This window comes from Telopea speciosissima, chromosome 2 (genome assembly GCF_018873765.1).
Source record: "Telopea speciosissima isolate NSW1024214 ecotype Mountain lineage chromosome 2, Tspe_v1, whole genome shotgun sequence".
Taxonomy (NCBI): Eukaryota; Viridiplantae; Streptophyta; class Magnoliopsida; order Proteales; family Proteaceae; genus Telopea; species Telopea speciosissima.
The window spans coordinates 17,175,511-17,195,122 of record NC_057917.1 but is presented as its reverse complement, the minus strand read 5'-3'; the positions used below and the strand labels follow the sequence as shown (position 1 = coordinate 17,195,122).

Sequence of the window (19,612 nt, the reverse complement as noted above, 5' to 3'; positions counted from 1 at the left end):
AAAAAAAGGTGGTAGAGTACTTGGGTTTAGGCTTGACCTGCTGAATCTTATGGTGAATGTACACAGTAAATTTATGCTACTTCTCATTAACTAGGGTAAATTTAACATGGAAGCTGTAAGACAAATGTTCTTGAACAATGGAGAAGGGTACACCCCCACCCCCCAAACACACACCAAAAAGGATGTAGAGTACCTGGGTTTATGCTTGACCTGGTGAATCTTATAGTGAATGTACACAGTGAATTTATGCTACTTTCTCATTAACTGGGGTAAATTTAACATGAAAGCTGTAAGACAAATGTTCTTGAACAACTTCCCCCCCCCCCCCCAAAACAACCCCAAACCAAAAAAAATGTTTCATTTAATGGTTAGAGTCAGGCACTCAGCACTGGAAAATTTTTAGGTAGGATATATCCCTTGCCAATCCATTCAATACAAGGTAACTCCTATGTCTGCTTATTGTTTTCTGTACACACCTATGGCAAGATATATAACTCACAAAGACTATGGGCATTCTAGCTCTCCCAATTGATAGGGATTAATGAGATAAGATCACTTGCTGGGGGCTAAGCAGCATAGGTTAAAATCTTGGAACTCTTGGGATTCTCAGCATGTGGTCGTAGGATTGTGATCAGTAGAAGAGCCAATTTGCATGATAGATTTCATTGAAAAATAAATAAATAATAATAATGAATAAAAAATTGCATGGTAGATGGATGGATGATTGGGTTGGAACCCTGGATTGTTTTCATTGCTCTGAAAGTTCATACTTTCATAATGTACCTTATTTTATATTTGGAATGAAGAGGAAAGAGTTGGAACGGAGAATCCACATGCTATGTATCTGTTCCAGGGGTCGCTTATTCTTAAGCAAACTGAAATGTTGGTATTTCACTCCACAATAGAATAAACTAGATAAAAAATAAGCAAAAATTTCAAAAAATCAGGATAACTTATATATTACATGGTAAATGAATGTATGTATATTCAGTTATTTACTATATAGCTTAAGAAATTAAAATTCCTAAACATATAATACAAATTTGTTCACATCATAATCATCATTTCAAATTTTGCTCTGCTGAAATGGACTGAATTTGATGAAATTTGGAGAAGTTGAATTAAATTATGACTATTGAGGAGAAAACGTAAACGATGAAACAGCTGTTTCTAGAACCCAAGAGTTTCTTCTTTTTTTTCCGCTTCATATCCACAGACTTGGGTTCACATAACTGCTTTGGTATCCAAAGGGGGAGGAAAAAGAAGGAATGCATTCAAGTTTCTTCTCTACCGTAAATGAAATATTATTTCGTTGAAAGAGAGTACAAAGACATAGCAAATTAAGTGCTTAATGTACAAAAGTGGAACATGGAAGAAGTGTTACCCCCCGCAGGATTTGATGATTATACTCATGTACCACAGTGAGTGGCATCAGATTTTGCTTCGAGCTTTACCGTACAATGAATGCCGACCTTCAGCAACAATTTCTCCAGTTGCTTTGTTTTTCAGTTGAACAATTGTTCCAAAATAGCCTCCCTTATGCCCCAAAGCCTTAGAGGTAACCTCCAATTCATCCTGCAAGAGTTGCCAACCAAAAATATTGGAGTTAAAATGAAGACTAAAGTAAAAAAATGTAAGGTTAGTCTAGTCATGAAAACACAATAAAGATCAAAAGTAGTTTAACTGTGTAGGGATTAATATCATGCCACTAAAAGAAAAAAAAGAAAAAAAGGGAAAAAATATAACTGAATACTTTTTGACCCTTCTCAAACCCCATATTTGATTTTGGATTCTCTCTCTTTTTTTTTTGAATGAATAGCAGAATTAATTAAGGCAAAGAATGAGCTGCTAATGCAGAGATATGTAAATCAAAAGTACAACGAAATCTTAGAGATAGAACAGCGAAAATCACATATTACAACAACAAATGGCAAATACAGAACTAAACTATGCTCACGATTTTTCGATAGTTAAACAAGTAGAACTAGTGCTGTAGCGATTTGCTAGTACAGTAGAACTGGCAACCCCTTTGTTGCTACAATTCTTAGACCCAAGCATATCATAACCTTTAAGCTCCGTCTGATCAGATGGAGAATATTGAATAGTAAAAGAAAAGAGAATTTTCTAACTAAATTCCTCAGATTTTGAGGAAAAAGTAGTAGATGGAAAAGTTGACTTCTCAACTACTATTTGAAGTGTAACCATTTTCCATTATTGTATGGGTCTTTCCTTCTTAAAATATTCGAATGAACTTCACAACATTTCCCACTAAATCAGGCAGAACCTTAGGTTGTTACTGGAAATGCATTCAATCAAGGGTATTTCTAAGTAAACCCCAAAACAAGCACTGCAGAACAGTCTATACCCTCTGCAACACAGCATATGATGATTACTCCAGCAGGTCTAAGCAGGAGGAAAAGAAAAAGACATTAGACAGCTTTTTTAGTGAACACAAGCCCAACCATAACTACAAGCTTCCCAGGAGCGAAGTAACATGAATGTTATGAAATATGCTTTTTCCCACATGCAGTTGGAACTTGGAAGGCCAGTTGTATCCTTGCACACTGTGCTGTAAAGGTATGCTCTCCCCAATGCAATGCTATACAGTGGATGGGCTATCACCTCCAAAAATACACTGTTGCTAACTTGAGAACTTTTGAATGATAGGATACATCATTCACATTGATAGAAGGAGCCAATGTACAAATAAGATTTTTAAGCCTCTTCTTTGTGCATTCTCTAATGAGGTCATTTTGAAACCATTAGATTTTCCTGTAAATCATACTATTCTTGTAAAGGAGGATGTGTATCATTGTACATACACATCTCAGTTGATTGATCTTGTATTAGGTTATAATAGATTATACACAGGATACCATTACACCCCCCCCTCCCACCCCCAAAAAAAAATAAAAAAAAATAAAAAAAAATCAGAGTTCAAATGGTTCACCAGACTACAGCTGTGGATTGCAAGTAACTGAATATGATAAATGCCAACAGAAACAAGGAGAGGCAATCTTACATCAGCCCTGGCAGCTGAGAGGTAAGCAATCGACATGTCCACTGATACTTCAATTGGAAGACCTTCAATATGAATCGCAGCTGCTCCAACCTCATCCACTAAACCCGCAATAGCACCTGAGGACAAATTTCCACTTGCATCCTGATTGATTGAAAGTAGTCAAAAGGCAAATTCAACAAAATTATAGTGCAAGATTACATTTTTCGATTACATCAATTTACTAATCTTTTCATTTTGACTGTAAGAAACTCTGATGGGAATCAAAGTAAGAGAAGGCGCTCTTTGGATCTTCCAAGAGATCTAGCGATCAGGACCAAATTGCATGAAGTGAAGAAGTGATCTTGGAGAGGGGTAAGCTTGAGGGTTTGCTTACAGTGAGGCGTGGGGGAACCTTGAAGGTACAAGCAACGAAACCAGGCTCCACTCGATCGACACGAATACCCCCGAGGGCGAAGGCCTCGTAGAAGCTCGGACCGGAATTTGCTTGTCGAGGGTGAATTGTGAGTTGCGATACAGCCTCCGATTCCTCTTTCGTCAACCCAAAAGCCTCCCTTGTCTTCTCCATCGAACTCTTCGTCAAGCTTTCGATTCCCATTTCACCAAACTCACCGTTTCTTCCTATTTTGGCTAATTCGATACTTAATTACCCACACCCACCCTCTGCTGGTTCTGTTGCTGTTTCGTACATGTACAGATGGAATGGAAACGGGAAAACTGCGTAGCACGTGTCAGTTAAAAATTACGGTGATCGGTATTCTTCATACGGCCAGTACGGTGCAGTACTGCATCGTGCGGCGCAGCAGAGGCCATGTGGCACAGCGGATCCCACATGGTGCATATGGCCTCTACAGCAGTTGCACGATGCAGTACTGCACCATACAATAACTGCATAGGATAAAAATTCTTCTTCATAAGGAAAGTTACATCCCTTTCCCTGTACTTTGCCCTAATTACAGATTCTTCCATGTAAATTTTCTTAATTAGACTCAAACCCCTTCTGGCTGACTATGTTAGCCTGATGTTAGTATTACGAGATATCTCCTCCACCTAAGCATATTTATTCTTTCCATGTATTTAGATTGCATTAGATGTTCTTTCTTTATACGTAAACTCCACAGTAGGAAACTTTCTTGTATTTATATCATTCCCATTCATATGCAATACAAGATCCAAGATTATTCTCTTGATTTTCCTATTAACATGTATCAGCCTTACCGTAACTTGCCCTGTGGTTATGGGCGAGCTTCTTTCTTCCACCGCCTTGGTGGTCATTCCGGTGACTTCTCCATTTTTTCTCCATTCATCCGACCAACCAAGCACTCCACTCGTTACTGTTCTTCTTGATGGGGATAACTTTCTCACCTGGCACCGTACAATAACTGCATAGGATAAAAATTCTTCTTCATAAGGAAAGTTACATCTCTTTCCCTGTACTTTGCCCTAATTATAGATTCTTCCATGTAAATTTTCTTAATTAGACTCAAACCCCTTCTGGCTGACTATGTTAGCCTGATGTTAGTATTACGAGATATCTCCTCCACCTAAGCATATTTATTCTTTCCATGTATTTAGATTGCATTAGATGTTCTTTCTTTATACGTAAACTCCACAGTAGTAAACTTTCTTGTATTTATATCATTCCCATTCATATGCAATACAAGATCCAAGATTATTCTCCTGATTTTCCTATTAACATGTATCAGCCTTACCGTAACTTGCCCTGTGGTTATGGGCGAGCTTCTTTCTTTCACCGCCTCGGTGGTCATTCCGGTGACTTCTCCATTTTTTCTCCATTCATCCGACCAACCAAGCACTCCACTCGTTACTGTTCTTCTTGATGGGGATAACTTTCTCACCTGGCACCGCTCCATGTTAACGGCGCTCGAAGCTAAAAACAAGCTCTCTTTTATCGATGGCTCTCTCACAAAGCCAGCCACTGATTCTACAAACCTTCCCCATTGGATTCGATGCAATAGCATGGTCCGGTCTTGGCTTGTACATTCCACCCTCTCCTCCATTGCTCACAGCATTCTCTGGCTTGATAATGCTCTTGTTGTATAGAATGATCTCCATGAATGCTTTTCCCCCAAGAATGCACCTAGAATATTTGAGATTCGCCGGGCTCTGTCGACTCATGTTCAAGGCATTGATTCCATCTCTACCTACTACACCATCATCAAAGGCTATCGAGACGAGCTCCTATCTTATCGTGATTTACCTGCTTGCACTTGTGGCATGTTGACTTCTCTTCGTACCTTGCTGGAAACCGATTCTCTAATGAATTTCTTGCAAGGCCTCAATGACTCATACGCCACTGTCTTATGGATCCTCTTCCTACTGTGACTAAGGACTATTCCTTGTTGCTTCAAGAGGAGCGTCAATGTTCCCTCCAGGCTGCTCGTCCTTCCTCTATGCTGGATCAGGCTACCATGGCTGTTGGTCGATTATCCATTGATGCTTCTCGTGTCGCCTCCTCGGATCGCTCATCTTCAAAGCCCCTATACCATTTCACTCATTGTAACAAGGATGACCACTCTGCCAGTCATTGCTTCAAAAAAATTGGATATCCAGATTGGTGGCCTTCTCATCGTAATGGTCCATCCGCGTCATCCTCGGGTTCCCCTGGCTCTGCTGCTTGTCCCATTGTTGCTGCGGTTGCAACCACCGGCGCCTCTTCTGCTGTGCCTTCTCTCATTGATGCACAACTTCAACATCTCCTTACTCTCGCCCCCTGGTAATCACCCCTTGGTGAACATGGCAGGTACAACTAACCCCTCCCCTTCCCCTGGATCTTGGATCGTTAATACTGGGGCCACAGACCATATTGCTTTTCACACCTCTTTTTAAATCTCTTACACTCCTCTCTTCTCCCCGACCGCTCACTTTACCCATTGGTTCTCATGCATATATAACTCATGTTGGCTTTATAAAATTATTTCCAAGTTTCACCTTTGATCGGGTTTTACTGGTTCCCACTTTTAATTATAAGTTATTATCTATTAGCCAATTAACCAATTCTTCTTCTCTTATTGTTCATTTTTCTGCCCTTTCTTGTTCTTTTCAAGACCCGTTCTTGAAGAAGATTATTGCGATAGGTAGGAAGATTGGTGGCCTGTATTTCCTTGATCTCCACATTCCCTTTGCATCTGCTGTCGCTTCTGGATCCCATTTTGACTTGTGGCATTGGAGGTTGGGTCACCCTAGTCGTTCTTCTGCACCTCAGTTTCGTCGTTTCAATTATGAAATTTCCTTTTCCAATAAATGTACTTGTATGGTTTGTCCATTGGCAAAACAAACTCGCCTCCCTTTTAATTCTAGTAATATTACTACTATTGCTTGTTTTGATTTAGTCCATTTTGATGTATGGGGACCTTTTAAAACACCCTCTTTATCGGGGGCACGATATTTTGTAACTGTGGTTGACGATTTTTCGCGCAGTACCTGGTTGTTCTTAATGTCATCTAAATCAGAGGTTGTAAGTTTAATTCCCCAATTTTCACCATGGTTCAAACTCAATTCACCAAAACTATAAAATGCAATTGTTCTGACAACGCACTTGAGTTTTTTAATCATCCCACCGCCAAATACTTTCTCAGTTTAGGGGTTCTCCAACAATCCAGTTGCGTTCACACTCCCCAACAAAATGGGGTTGTCAAACGCAAACATCGACATGTTCTCAATGTTGTCCGTACCATCCATTTCCAGTCTAGTTTACCCCTCACCTTTTGGGGCAATTGCGTCCTCACAACTACCTATTTAATCAACAGGCTCCCCTCCCCTCTCTTGCAGGGGTGTTCCCGTTATGAAATTTTGCATGGTATTCCACCTCCTCTTTCCTCCCTTCGTGTTTTTGGTTGTCTTTGTTTTGGGCGTAATCCAACCCCTACCCACAAATTCGATAAACGGGCTTCCCTTGGGGTCTTCATCGGTTACCCCCATGGTCAAAAGGGTATAGGGTGCTTGACCTCCAATCCTGGCGCGTTTATGTCACTCGCGATGTGGTCTTCCACGAACACATCTTTCCCTATGCCCTGCTTCCACAACCCCCACCCATTGGCTCACCCGTCTTACCCTTACCCCCATATGATGACCTTTCTCCCTCTCCCATTATTAATACCCCCTACCCTTTACCCACCGTCCCACCTAGCCCCATGGTCCCCCTAACCCCTTGCTGACAGTGTCCTCTAGCCCTTTAGCCCCTCCACTTGACTACCCTCAACGCACTCGGACAGCTCCTCATTACCTACAACATTATGAATGGTCTTCCCTACCGTCGCAAGGCTCTTCAACAACAATAGGTTCACCCCACCCTCATTCCCGTAGCACCTTCTTGACTTATGATCATTTTTTCCCCTCTCACAAAGCTTTTATGAGTTCTATTGATGTTGTAACTGAGCTCACAACCTTCACCAAGGCCATGGAATGTAAGGAGTGGAGAGACGCCATGCAGGCTGAAATCCGCGCTCTCTCTGAAAATCAGACTTGGTCCCTCGTTCCCCTGCCTCCCAGAAAGAAACCCATTGGTTCTAAATGGGTGTACAGGATCAAGCGTCGTTCTGATGGCACCATTGATAGGTACAAGGCGCGCCTTGTTGCTAAAGGATATACCCAAATTGAGGGCATTGACTATCATGACACCTTTGCCCCAGTAGCGAAGCTTGTCACTCTATGCGTCCTTCTTGCTTTGGCCAGTGTTTGTGATTGGCCTCTTTTACAAATGGATGTTAATAATGCTTTCTTGCATGGCGATCTTGACGAAGAAGTTTACATGACTCCTCCCCCAGGTTATCATCGTAAGGGGGAGTCACTTGTTTGCCGCCTACACAAATCCTTATATGGCCTTAAGCAGGCCTCTCGGCAATGGTACTCCAAGTTCTCTGCAACCCTCTGTGCCTATGGTTTTCATCATTCCAATGCAGATCATTCGCTCTTTATTCTTCGTCAGGAATCTGCTAGTGTGTTCATCTTATTATATGTTGACGATTTGCCAATCACTGGAACTGATCTTACACTCATTCAAGAGGTTCAAACCATGCTACATCAACAGTTTCATATCAAAGATCTGGGTCCTCTCAAATATTTTTTGGGCATTGAAATTGCCCATTCATCCACAGGTTTATATCTTTCTCAACGGAAGTATGTGCTTGATATTTTGGCTGACTCTGGATACATTGGGGCTCGACCTGCAAACACACCAATGGAACTTCACTTGAAGTTAACTGATGATTTGGGCGACCTCATTCCCAATCCTACTCCTTATCGGCGTCTCATTGGTTGCTTGATTTACCTTACAGTGACCAGGTTCGACATAGCTCATGTTGTTAGCATCTTGAGCCAATTTATGCATCAGCCTAGGCAACCTCACATAGAAGCTGTTCATCGCTTACTACGCTATCTTAAGCGCTCTCTGGGTCAGGGACTTTTTTACTCGGCTGCTTCATCTTTGGCCTTACGTGCTTATTGTGACTCCGACTGGGCTACTTGCCCTATGACTCGTTGCTCTACCAACGGTTACTGTATTCTGTTGGGCGACAGTTTGTGCTTGGAAAACAAAGAAGCAATCTACCATCTCCCGTTCTTTGGCTGAGGTTGAGTATCGTGCCATGGAAGTTACCACATGTGAATTAGTACGGTTGAAAACCATACTTCTTGAGATTGGCTTGTCTCCTACATCCCCCATTCCCCTACACTGTGACAACCAGGTAGCTTTACACATTGCCGCCAATCCTATCTTTCACGAACGCACGAAGCACATTGAGATTGATTGCCATCTTGTTCGTGAAAAACTCCAACAAGGGCTCATCCAGCCATGCAAGATTGCCTCCTCGCTTCAGCTCGTCGATGTGTTCACCAAGGCCCTTGGCTACAAGCAATTTGAGTTTCTAACGTCCAAGTTGGGCATCCAAAATTTGAACGCTCCAACTTGAGGGGGAGTCTTACGAGATATCTCCTCCACCTAAGCATATTTATTCTTTCCATGTATTTAAATTGCATTAGGCGTTTTTTCTTTATATGTAAACTCCACAGTAGGAAACTTTCTTGTATTTATATCATTCCCATTCATATGCAATACAAGATCCAAGATTATTCTCTTGATTTTCCTATTAACAGGAGTATTTGGGGAATAGAACTTATTTGGGGAATTGAACTTGTGTTAGTGAGACATAGGTCCTTTCTATTTATAATAAATTGAATGAAGTACGAGTTACGATAATACCCTTAGGGCAACACAGACTAAACTCTATTGGACCATTATACCCTTGTACCCCATATTACAACATTCCCCCTTAAGTTGGTGCATAAATATCAACCATGCCCATCTTGCTAACAACTGAAACAAAGTTTTTACTAGTAAGCCCTTGGTAAATACATCAGCCAACTAGTCACTCAAAGGGACAAACAAGTTCATGTTCGAGTTTTTCCTTGATGAACTGACAATCAATCTCCACATGCTGATCGCAGATTTACTATCAAGAGTAGAAACGCATGGGCAACTCAGATGGAACTCCAAGATCCTGAAGTAAGCCTTTCAACCAGAGTAACTCAACTCACAAATGCCATGGGCCATGGCACGAAATTTTGTTTTTGCACTAGAGCGAGCCACGATAGATTGCTTCTTGCTCCTCCAAGTGACAAGATTGCCACCAACATAGGTACAATAGCCAGAAGTAGATCTCCTATCATCAGGGCAGCCTGCCCAATCAACATCTGTGTATTACTCGATGCGAAGGTGATTGTGGGGTGAGATGAGAACATCTTTTCCAGGAACAACCTTTAAATAACACATGATTCGGTATACTGCATCCAAATGGGTTGAATAGGGATCGTGCATATACTGACTCACCATGCTCACAACAAATGCAATATCTGGGCGAGTATGAGACAAATAAATGAGTCTCCCAACTAGCCGCTGATAACTAGTTTTGTCAATAGGTTCTCTTTCCGTGCTTCGAAGATGAGAATTTGGTTCTACAGGGTGCCAACAGACTTGCAACCCAACATTCTTGTATCAGTGAATAGAACAATGGCACTTTTCCTTTGAGAGAGTGAAATACCCTTAGCCGAATATGCTACTTCAATACCCATGAAATATCTCAACTTCCCTAAATCTTTGATTTCAAATTCCTGACCCAAGAACTGCTTCAATGAGGAGATCTCTTCTATACTACTCCCAGTGATAACAATATCATCTACATAAACTATCAAAATAGTGGTATGTGTAGGAGTTCTCTTGATGAAGAGAGTGTGATCGACATTGCTTTACTTGAATCCAATTGACACCATTGCCTTATAAAATCTTCTAAACCATGCTCTAGGAGACTGCTTCAAACCATACAAGGCATGATTAAGTTTATATACCTTCCCTTGAGTCTTCTTAGAATAAAAACCTGGAGGGATGTTCATATATACTTCTTCTTCAAGTTCACCATGCAAGAATGCATTTTTTACATCTAATTGTTGAAGACCCCATTCTTGATTCACAACATATGATAAAATCACTCTCACAGTGTTCATCTTGGCCACCGGTGCAAACATCTCCTGGTAGTCAATCCCATAAGTCTGGGTAAATCCTCTAGCAACTAGTCGGACTTTGTATCTATCCACTGACCCATTAGTTTTGTGTTTCACAACAAACTCTCATTTGCACCCTACAACTTTCTTCCCTGAAGGAAGAGGAACCAGTGTCCATATATTATTTTTCCCAAGAGCTTGCATTTATTCATTCATGGCTTCTTTCCATTTAGAGTGTGTCAGTGCTTCTTGCCAAGTGTTACGAATAGAAACAAATGACAGAGAAGAAACAAAGGCATGCAAAGAAGGAGACAAAGAGTCATATGAAACAACATTAGAGAGAGGATGTTGGCCGGGTACATAACATTTTTGGTTTTCTGACAACAATAGATAAATCAAGGGATGGATCACTAGAAGAAATAGACTCACTAGGCACATTTGGAACACATGGTTGACCTGAATTTGGGAAGTTCAATCGACGAGGAGAGATGGTGGTGGTTTTAGTATTCTGCACTTTATTTTTCTTCTTTCGAAAACGAATAAACAACTTCAATGGAGAAATAATGGTGGACTGTATCTCCACAATGAGAATAATATACTTAAAAGTTTCTTAGTTTGTTGTTAAAATAAAGGGGGAAAATATCCTTGCTACGCTAAGTGCCGCCTACACCTAGATAGATTGCACAAGATGAGTGTCTCACCCCCTTGAAATAAAAAAAATCCCATCCCGTTGATGATCCTGCACAGGCTCTCATTGGCCCCCGTGCTTGTGCAGAGATCACGCAGTCTGACAACAATCTTTTACCTTAAAAAAAGGGAGGGGGATGGCTGCCAGGCTGCATAACCCCTGCACTAGTGCGGAGGCTAATGAGAGTGCATGAGAGCCTCCAATAGGGGTGAGATTTTTCATTTCACGGGAGGTGGGGCGGTCATTTCGCCCTTCATGTGTCTAAACACAGGTGCCACAAAGCCTGACAACCTTCTTCCCCCCTCACCACCCCCCCCCCCAAAAAAAAAAAAAAAAAAAAAAAAGACATCATGGCCTATGGAGCAATAAAGTAACAGATTAGCGCAAGCACTACTCCTAATCATTGCTTCCTAAATTGGAATCGGATCCGAATCAGCCGATTCCTAGTCACTTTCTTTATAATCCATCTTGAGTCGGACCAATTCATGGGTGATTGATTCAGATCGATTCGGAGTTTTAAAACCTTGTTTTTTTAAGCCTATGTATGCAGATTGCAGATTGCAGACTCCAGGGCATGGCCATTGGGATTATATCCAAAACAAAAAAGTGGGTCTCCACTCTCACTCCTGCATGGTGGAATCCTGAACTCTGAAGGGGTAAGAGCCACATATGTTTGGATGATGGAAATCAACCTTAGCCAGTGCTACTCTATCTATTCACCATGCCACGTGTCACAAGTCCAGTTCACTGCTTATCTGTTATCCTACGGCCCTTCTTTCTCTTCAAAGAACAAAAAGAAACACTTCTTACTTCTCAGTATAGTTTGAACTTTGAAGCAAGAAAGACTCTTGCATAGATTTAAATTATCGTTTTCTTAATTTTTAGATTCAAAGTCGAAAACTTGATTGAAGTTCTTGAATTTCACAACCATGGAGACCGGCATCTCCTTTTACACACATGGGACATTTCTACCCAATGTCTCATCTCAGCGTTCCAGTTCAATGGCGTCTCCAACTTCACTCTCTCGATCCTACACTTCTCGGGTATGTCAAATTTAACACTCTTTCTTCATCTTTGAATGAAAGAACTGAAACTGTGGAAATGTCTTGTACTCAGGGACTGAAATCAAGCACCCTCTTTGGAGAATCATTGAGAACTGTGTCGAATTCTTCACTTAAAGTTTCAAAGATGAAGAACCCTCCATCCCTTGTCACTAGATGTGAGATTGGTGACAGCTTGGTTAGTCAAAAATCATTTTCTTGAACTGTGAATCCAATAAAATTGAAGAAGATTAGAGAATGGTAATTCTAATGAAATTTAAATTTTAAATTGCAGGAAGAATTTCTTACAAAGGCAACTCCAGATAAAGGCTTAATCAGGGTAATGATGTGCATGGGAGAAGCACTCAGGACCATTGCCTTCAAAGTGAGGACAGCCTCTTGTGGAGGAACAGCTTGTGTGAACTCTTTTGGTGATGAACAACTTGCAGTAGACATGCTTGCAGATAAGCTTCTCTTTGAGGTTAGACATGCCAAACTCTTAATTTGTTCAGTTGTTCAGACCCTAAAAAACACAAATTTAATTCAGGGTCTGCTTATAGAATGAAATTTGTGTTTTGAGTTCAGTGGTATCAGAGATATGGTGTAGGCAAGTGGGTTAATGATTTTTTAGGTTCTCTTTGTTAGAAATCTGTATCTTTGATGCTTAGGCCTTGACCTACTCACACTACTGCAAATATGCTTGCTCTGAGGAAGTGCCAGAGTTGCAAGACATGGGAGGACCTGTTGAAGGTCTATAAACAACATCCAATCTCTGTAGATTTTCAACAATAACTATATTCAGTTGAGAAATATGATTCTTTTGGTTATTGAAAATATCAACAGGTGGATTCAGTGTTGCATTTGATCCACTGGATGGGTCAAGTATTGTTGATACAAATTTCACTGTGGGTACTATCTTTGGTGTGTGGCCTGGCGATAAATTGACGGGAGTAACTGGCAGAGATCAAGTCGCTGCGGCCATGGGGATCTATGGTCCTCGTACTACATATGTTCTTGCTCTCAAAGACTGTCCTGGCACCCATGAATTCCTTCTTCTGGATGAAGGTTATAAGCTATAAATACAATCTTATATTTGGTTGGTATAGAGAAACTTCATTTGATCATTCTTTGAAACATCTGTTTTTGATGCATTTGCTAGGCAAGTGGCAACATGTTAAAGATACCACAGAAATTGGTGAAGGAAAGATGTTCTCCCCTGGAAATTTAAGAGCAACATTTGACAACCCTGACTATGATAAGGTCTTTCCCCCGCCCCCCCCCCCCCACCCCCACCCCTACCCCCAAATTCTGAATTGGATTACTTCAGTACCCACCATCCTTTTTTTTTGTCATTTTAACCTGTAAAATTCTCTCAACAGCTAATCAACTACTATGTAAAAGAGAAATACACATTGCGGTACACCGGAGGAATGGTGCCGGATGTCAACCAGGTATTGAAATTAGTTCCTTCCTTGTTATTGTATCTGAAAACTTAAGAACCAATTACCCAGCTTTGGACAAGCCAAGTGACTTGACTGAGATGATGTGAACTAGTATGGTATATGTTAACTAAAGGGTTAATTGTTTGTACAATGCAGATCATTGTAAAAGAAAAAGGTGTCTTCACAAATGTTATATCTCCCACTACCAAAGCCAAGCTGAGGCTGTTATTTGAAGTAGCTCCTCTGGGATTCTTAATAGAGAAAGCTGGAGGCTACAGTAGTGATGGCATCCAGTCTGTGCTGGACAAGGTGATCGTTAATCTTGATGACAGAACACAAGTTGCTTATGGATCCAAGAACGAGATTATCCGATTTGAAGAAACTCTATATGGGTCCTCAAGGCTCAAGGCCGGTGTGCCTGTTGGAGCTGCTGCATAGAGCCTCAGAGTGCATTCCCGTGTTTTAGTGCCTTTTCCCAATCAAAACTCAAAAGCTATGTTGTAATACTGTATGATCCATCAGTGTGACTCTGATACAGAACCACAAGACTGAATGCCTAAAATGGATGGATGAAACAAGAAGGAGCCCTTATTCTTTAATCTCCAGATTCTGTACACTCTACAGTGTATTCTGAAATACATGTTCTATAAGACTGTCATTGGTTGGCACAAATTTTTTCAACCTGCATTTCTTAGAGCTGTTGAAGGTTTTGCAGGGAATACCAACTTAATCAGGAGAGATCCATGGGGAATATCAACCTATCAAGCTAGAAACTCAATGTTATAAAAATATAATGACAATGACTAAAAAGAGAACCAAAACTTATCTCTTATGCTATCCCAATAATCACTCCAAAGCCATGTTGTTCTTAGGAACTTGATGGTGTTGCATATGTTGCTATGCCAATGGTGGATGTGGGTTGAGTCACATTACTTGACGTTGTCCTACAGACCATACTCCCCTAATGGTGCAACCGGGAGATATGCAAATTGGTCTCCAAGACAAATCAGCTTTTTAGCTTCCAAGAGTAGTAGTGCACTCTCCTACTAAGTCCCTATCAGTTCCACAAAGTTGTGCTTAGACTCAAAGAAGACTTTTAAAAACCAGTCGGTAAAACAGAGGAAAATAGAGATTTGTCCTTTTGATGGACAAATACACCAGATGAGAGAGTGAGAGAGGTAGAATTTTAGAATAATACTCTGAAGTGTAATGGACGTTCTCTATTTATAGATGAGAGATTCTCCTTGGAAACTCCTTTCCAAAAGAGCCCAAAGGATGCGTCTCCCTAAGAGAGAAGACACAGAAAACTAGCTGTTGCCGGCATCCAAAACATTTTGGACAGAGAGCAATGCAAGATCGTTGATGTTGGCGAAGCATCAAACAATGCTCATCCAATGCTGGCAAATCCTCTTTTAAAAATGAGCAGAGAATAGTAAATGTTGGTATGGTCCTTGATAAATCCTGACTCCGAATGCATTCAGTCTGAAGTTCAACGAACAAAATCTAAGTCAGTAAAACAATAATAACAAATCTGGTCCGCCCCCCAACAAAAAGAATCCACACGTACATGACTTGGCTTGGTTCTGCTCATCACGTATGTGTGCGTGTGAAAATAAACCCCGAACCTCCCCGGAGGCAAGAGGATATAGTGAGATTTCCTTTCATGGAAACTCCTTTCCAGAAGAGCCCAAAGGATGTGTTTCTCTAAGGGAGAAGACACAGAAAACTAGCCGTTGCCGCTGTCCAAAACATTTTGGGCGGCGAGCAATGCAAGATCGTCTACGTTGGTGAAGCATCAAACAACAATAATCCAATGCTGGCAAATCCTTGTTTAACAATGAACAGAAAATAGTAAATGTTGGTATGGTCCCTGACAAATCCCAACTATGAATGCATTTTGTTCGACATTCAATGAACAAAATCTAAGTTAGTAAAACGATAACCGACATCCGAACACCTTATCCAACTTCGGCAAAAGAAAATCCAAAAACAAATATGGTTCAGTCCCTAGCAAAAAGAATCCACAAGCATAAAAGGCCTCGCCATGACCTGGCTTGGTTCGACTCATCATGTATGTGTGCATGTGAAAATAAACCCTGAACCCCCCGGAGATAAGAGGATATAGTGAGACTTCCTTTCATGGAACCCTACCCTTGTAGTTCCCATTTCAACATATAAATCCCACTTCTTCTCTTCCATTTCCAATATGGGTCTAAATTTCCCACACACAAATGCTTTGCTTAAAAGTAACTTTGAAGAGGTCATGGGTTCAAATGTTGTGGGAGACACAACAACCAAAATCTTTTTTCAAATAGAGAGAGAGAGAGAGAGAGAGAGAGAGAGAGAGAGAGAGAGAGAGAGAGGAATTTTGAAACAGATAATAGACACCCCCAATGGTGCAACCAGAAGATATGCAAATTGGTCTCCAAGATAAACTAACCATTGTCTTCTGTAAGTAGTAGTGCACTCTCCTACGGCACCCCTTTTGAGTTCTAAAAAGTAGTGCTCGGACTCAAAGAAGATTTTCAAAGAACAGTTGATAAAATAGAGGTGTATTCTGTGTGTGTACACATACACAAGAGGAGAGAGTGAGAGAGGGAGAATAACACTTAGAATCAGAATCTGAAGTTCCAGGGACATCTTCTATTTAATGAGGAGAGATGTCCCTCAGAAACACCTATTCAAGAGAGCCCAAAATATGTATCCCTCAAAGAAAGAATATACAGAAAACTAGCCATTGTCGGCATCCAAAACATTATGAACGGTGAGCAATGCAAGATTTTTTATACTGGCAACGTGTCGGATGACGCTCCTCCGATGTAAAAAAAATGCGTTTAATGTTAGACAAAAGTAGTGCATGTCAGTACCTTATGTCCGACATTCAACAAATAAAATTAGACATTGGGAAAATGATAAATGACTTCGAAAAACCTTTTTAGCCTCTGAAAAAGGAAATATGGAAACAAGTCCTATCCAACCATCAACAAAAAGAAACCACACATAAAAGGCCTCACCACATGATGCCATAAACCCCCGGAGACAAGAGAACATAATGAAACTTCCTTTCATGGAACCATAAACCTCACTTCATTCTCTTCCATTTCTAGTGTGGGATTAAAGTTTCCACACACAAATGCTTTGCTTAAAAGCAAATTCGAGAGCGAGAGAGAGAGAGAGAGAGAGAGAGAGAGAGAGAGAGAGAGAGAGAGAGAGAGAGAGAGAGAGAGAGGTATTTTGGAACTTCCTTTGTTTTATACAAAATTCTTATTGGAAGCGGCTTCATCCCTATAGTCACTTAGGTTAGCCAACTAATATGCACCATACTTAACATACCCTTATATAAAATAAACTATCGCTAATTTGTTGGGAAATTGGGATCCCACTCTCTTAAGTAAACCTTGGTATGGTTTTGATGATAAAAAACACATGAGAGTGTTTAACATACTTCTTAGATGATGTATTGTAACCTCAAGTCAAATGACAAGAATCAAGTGAAGGATGAACAATGAAAGTATAAAAAAATCACTTGAAGCCTAAGAGACATCATACATGAAGATCATGAAGATTGAAGATTCAAGAACATCGATTCAAGACAAACTCCATCAACAAAGGGAAGATGACATTATACTTAGCCTAGAATAAGTCGCATTTGCATATCATTCACATGCATATTATAGTCTAGATAAACCTTAGGTGGTGAGAATGACCTACTAAAGTGGCCCTTACTTAGTGGATATAAGCTGGTGAAAAGAGACCCAAATTCAGATGGCTGAAATCAAGCCAAATTGCCTAACGGTCGACCTAGAAAACAGACATGCAACCGTCAGAGAAAAAGAAAATGAACAGTTGATACCATCAGAGGTGACAGTCACATTATGGTCGATCAGACATCAATTGACAGACCCCCAACGACTCTTTACACCAAATAGTCATATCCTGTCGGTCAACTGTCAAAGATAAAATTATAGGCGTAAGAGCTTTCTCTTCAACAAATTTTTAAGACTAAAAGTGAGATTATAAGGCAATCTTTATTCTTCATTATAACAATCAACTACCATCCAAAATAGAGCTTTATTGTTGTGAGATCAAATCACATTTCAAGTACTGTATTTTGCTCTTGAGTTGGGTTAACTCTAGATTGAGTATTGGTGTATTGGATTAGTCTAGATTGCATTTAGACTTGTACAAGGATCCTCTTATTCTCAAAAGATTGGATTATCTTATCTTTAAAAGATTGCAAATGATCATCTTATCCTTGAAAAAGATTTGTAAAAGTGATATTTCTCCACCTATTGTATTGAAAGAGAAATACTAGTGGAATTCTCTCAAAGGTTGAGAGGAGTGGATTAGACTTGTAAAGTCAAACCACTATAAATCTTTGTGTCTCCTTCATTTGTGCAATCTATTATTCTTTAAATTGTGAATTGCTTTAACAAAATTTTGCATCATACATTATAATTCACAAGTAATCAAAAAGGAGACAAGATCTACTAGTAATAACCTATTCACCCTCTTTAGGTTATTTTACATAATTAAGTGTTTTATAACTCATCATCCTTTCACTGCAATGAGTACTATCTTCCCATCTAATTGGAATAGTGTTTAGTAATGGTTTATATATCTATTGTTTTTAGTGATTACTAACAATGTCCCTTTTAGAAAAAAAAAAGTATAATTATAGTTGTATATCCTAATTACCTTGTTAGTGTGTAGGTTGTTTGAGGCAATGGTCTCTTGGTTGGTCAAGTTTCTTAACGAGTTTGGCCTTCCAACATGTGGCAGCATCTGGAATTCAATTTAATTACCATAAGCCCTTATGTAAACCCACCCTAATGGCTTGAAGTGCTTATACGCTTCAATAAGTCCAATATTTGGCTTGTTGGTATCATTATAATTGGTCTACATCAAGAGTACCTCATCCAAGTCATTGAAGATTTCATAAATACCAAATTGGATCAAGTCCAATCATAACATTGGGTCATGAGGGAGTCAAGAGCAATCAATCATCAAGGATTCCATCAAGTATAGATGATTTTTCTTGTGTTAGGAATTTGTACTGTCATTTATATACTTTTACTTCCTTACACATGTAATGTGATTCTCAACTTAGGATATTTTAGATACCTTTGACAAAAAATTCCAAAATATAACCAATTTTCAAACTAACACTTAGAATTTTTGGTTGACCAATCTTAGGAAGCCATTTGACCAAATTGGGGTATTTTTTTTTAAACTTAGAACATATTTGTTACAAAAATAACTCTTAAAAAAAAAGGCATGATCGACAACCGGCTGATCTCTTCATGAGAGCTCCGAGGTCCATCTGGGACCCGAGAGGTCATTGGACCAACCGTCCGTTCATCGATCGATGTAGTGGCTAGCCAGTGAGTGACCGATTAATGTTCAAAGACTAGAATAGTAAATGGTTACTGGCAATCAGTTTGTTGGTTAGTAAAAAATATGTCTGTTAGAGTTGTCCTTCATCCTGGTTTTTGGGTTATATTTGAGCATTATAAATACACAAAGTTAAAGATATTTCAACAACCATTGTGTTTACAATTGAACATCATATTGTGTTTTAAGTGTCACTTAGTTGAGAATCATCAAGTGCTTTCATCTTGCATATCTCCTTTCTTAGAATCACTTTCAATTGTGCTTCATTTTGTATACTTTGCATATTGAGCCTTGTCTTCCATCTCAACTTGTTTGAAGTTGTAAAGGTTTGTTAATGGTGAACCTAGGGAAACCACTAAGTTTGAGTGTGAACCTAAACACTTGGGTTGTTATTGAACCCGTAAAAGCAATTGTGTTAATTGATCTTTGTTTGATCATAACTAGTGGAAAGTCCAAGGGGTGCTTCTTAGTAGTGGTTGTAGGTGATGAACCCAAATTCACACGGACCAATCAG

General features: G+C 40.0%; 2 protein-coding genes across 2 annotated transcripts; one reads left to right on the top strand and one right to left on the bottom strand.

The window, feature by feature from the left end:
- Positions 1–1,288: 1,288 nt before the first annotated feature.
- On the bottom strand, positions 1,289–3,634 carry LOC122650261 (acyl-coenzyme A thioesterase 13). Its single transcript, XM_043843620.1, has 3 exons — positions 3,396–3,634; positions 3,023–3,163; positions 1,289–1,575 (listed from the first exon to the last, which is right to left on the bottom strand). Exons 1-3 carry the CDS (start codon positions 3,615–3,617, stop codon positions 1,432–1,434), a joined length of 507 nt encoding a protein of 168 aa, XP_043699555.1. The 5' UTR covers positions 3,618–3,634; the 3' UTR covers positions 1,289–1,431.
- An 8,403-nt stretch (positions 3,635–12,037) lies between these two features.
- LOC122650260 (sedoheptulose-1,7-bisphosphatase, chloroplastic) lies at positions 12,038–14,388 on the top strand. The gene is made up of 8 exons (XM_043843619.1): positions 12,038–12,265; positions 12,339–12,461; positions 12,558–12,743; positions 12,931–13,012; positions 13,106–13,327; positions 13,422–13,522; positions 13,642–13,713; positions 13,861–14,388. The coding sequence occupies exons 1-8, from the start codon at positions 12,152–12,154 to the stop codon at positions 14,140–14,142; spliced, it is 1,182 nt and encodes a 393-aa protein (XP_043699554.1). The 5' UTR covers positions 12,038–12,151; the 3' UTR covers positions 14,143–14,388.
- The last annotated feature ends 5,224 nt before the right edge of the window (positions 14,389–19,612 follow it).

What these genes read in the sequence shown, in the direction of transcription:
- LOC122650261 (XM_043843620.1), bottom strand. Translation starts at nt 3,617, where the DNA reads ATGGGAATCGAAAGCTTGACGAAGAGTTCGATGGAGAAGACAAGGGAG. An exon ending in AGGTTCCCCCACGCCTCACT is followed by an intron (nt 3,164 to 3,395) that starts GTAAGCAAACCC and finishes TCAATCAATCAG; the next exon opens with GATGCAAGTGGAAATTTGTC. An exon ending in TCTCAGCTGCCAGGGCTGAT is followed by an intron (nt 1,576 to 3,022) that starts GTAAGATTGCCT and finishes CAACTCTTGCAG; the next exon opens with GATGAATTGGAGGTTACCTC.
- LOC122650260 (XM_043843619.1), top strand. Translation starts at nt 12,152, where the DNA reads ATGGAGACCGGCATCTCCTTTTACACACATGGGACATTTCTACCCAAT. An exon ending in CTCGATCCTACACTTCTCGG is followed by an intron (nt 12,266 to 12,338) that starts GTATGTCAAATT and finishes TCTTGTACTCAG; the next exon opens with GGACTGAAATCAAGCACCCT. An exon ending in ATTCCTTCTTCTGGATGAAG is followed by an intron (nt 13,328 to 13,421) that starts GTTATAAGCTAT and finishes TGCATTTGCTAG; the next exon opens with GCAAGTGGCAACATGTTAAA.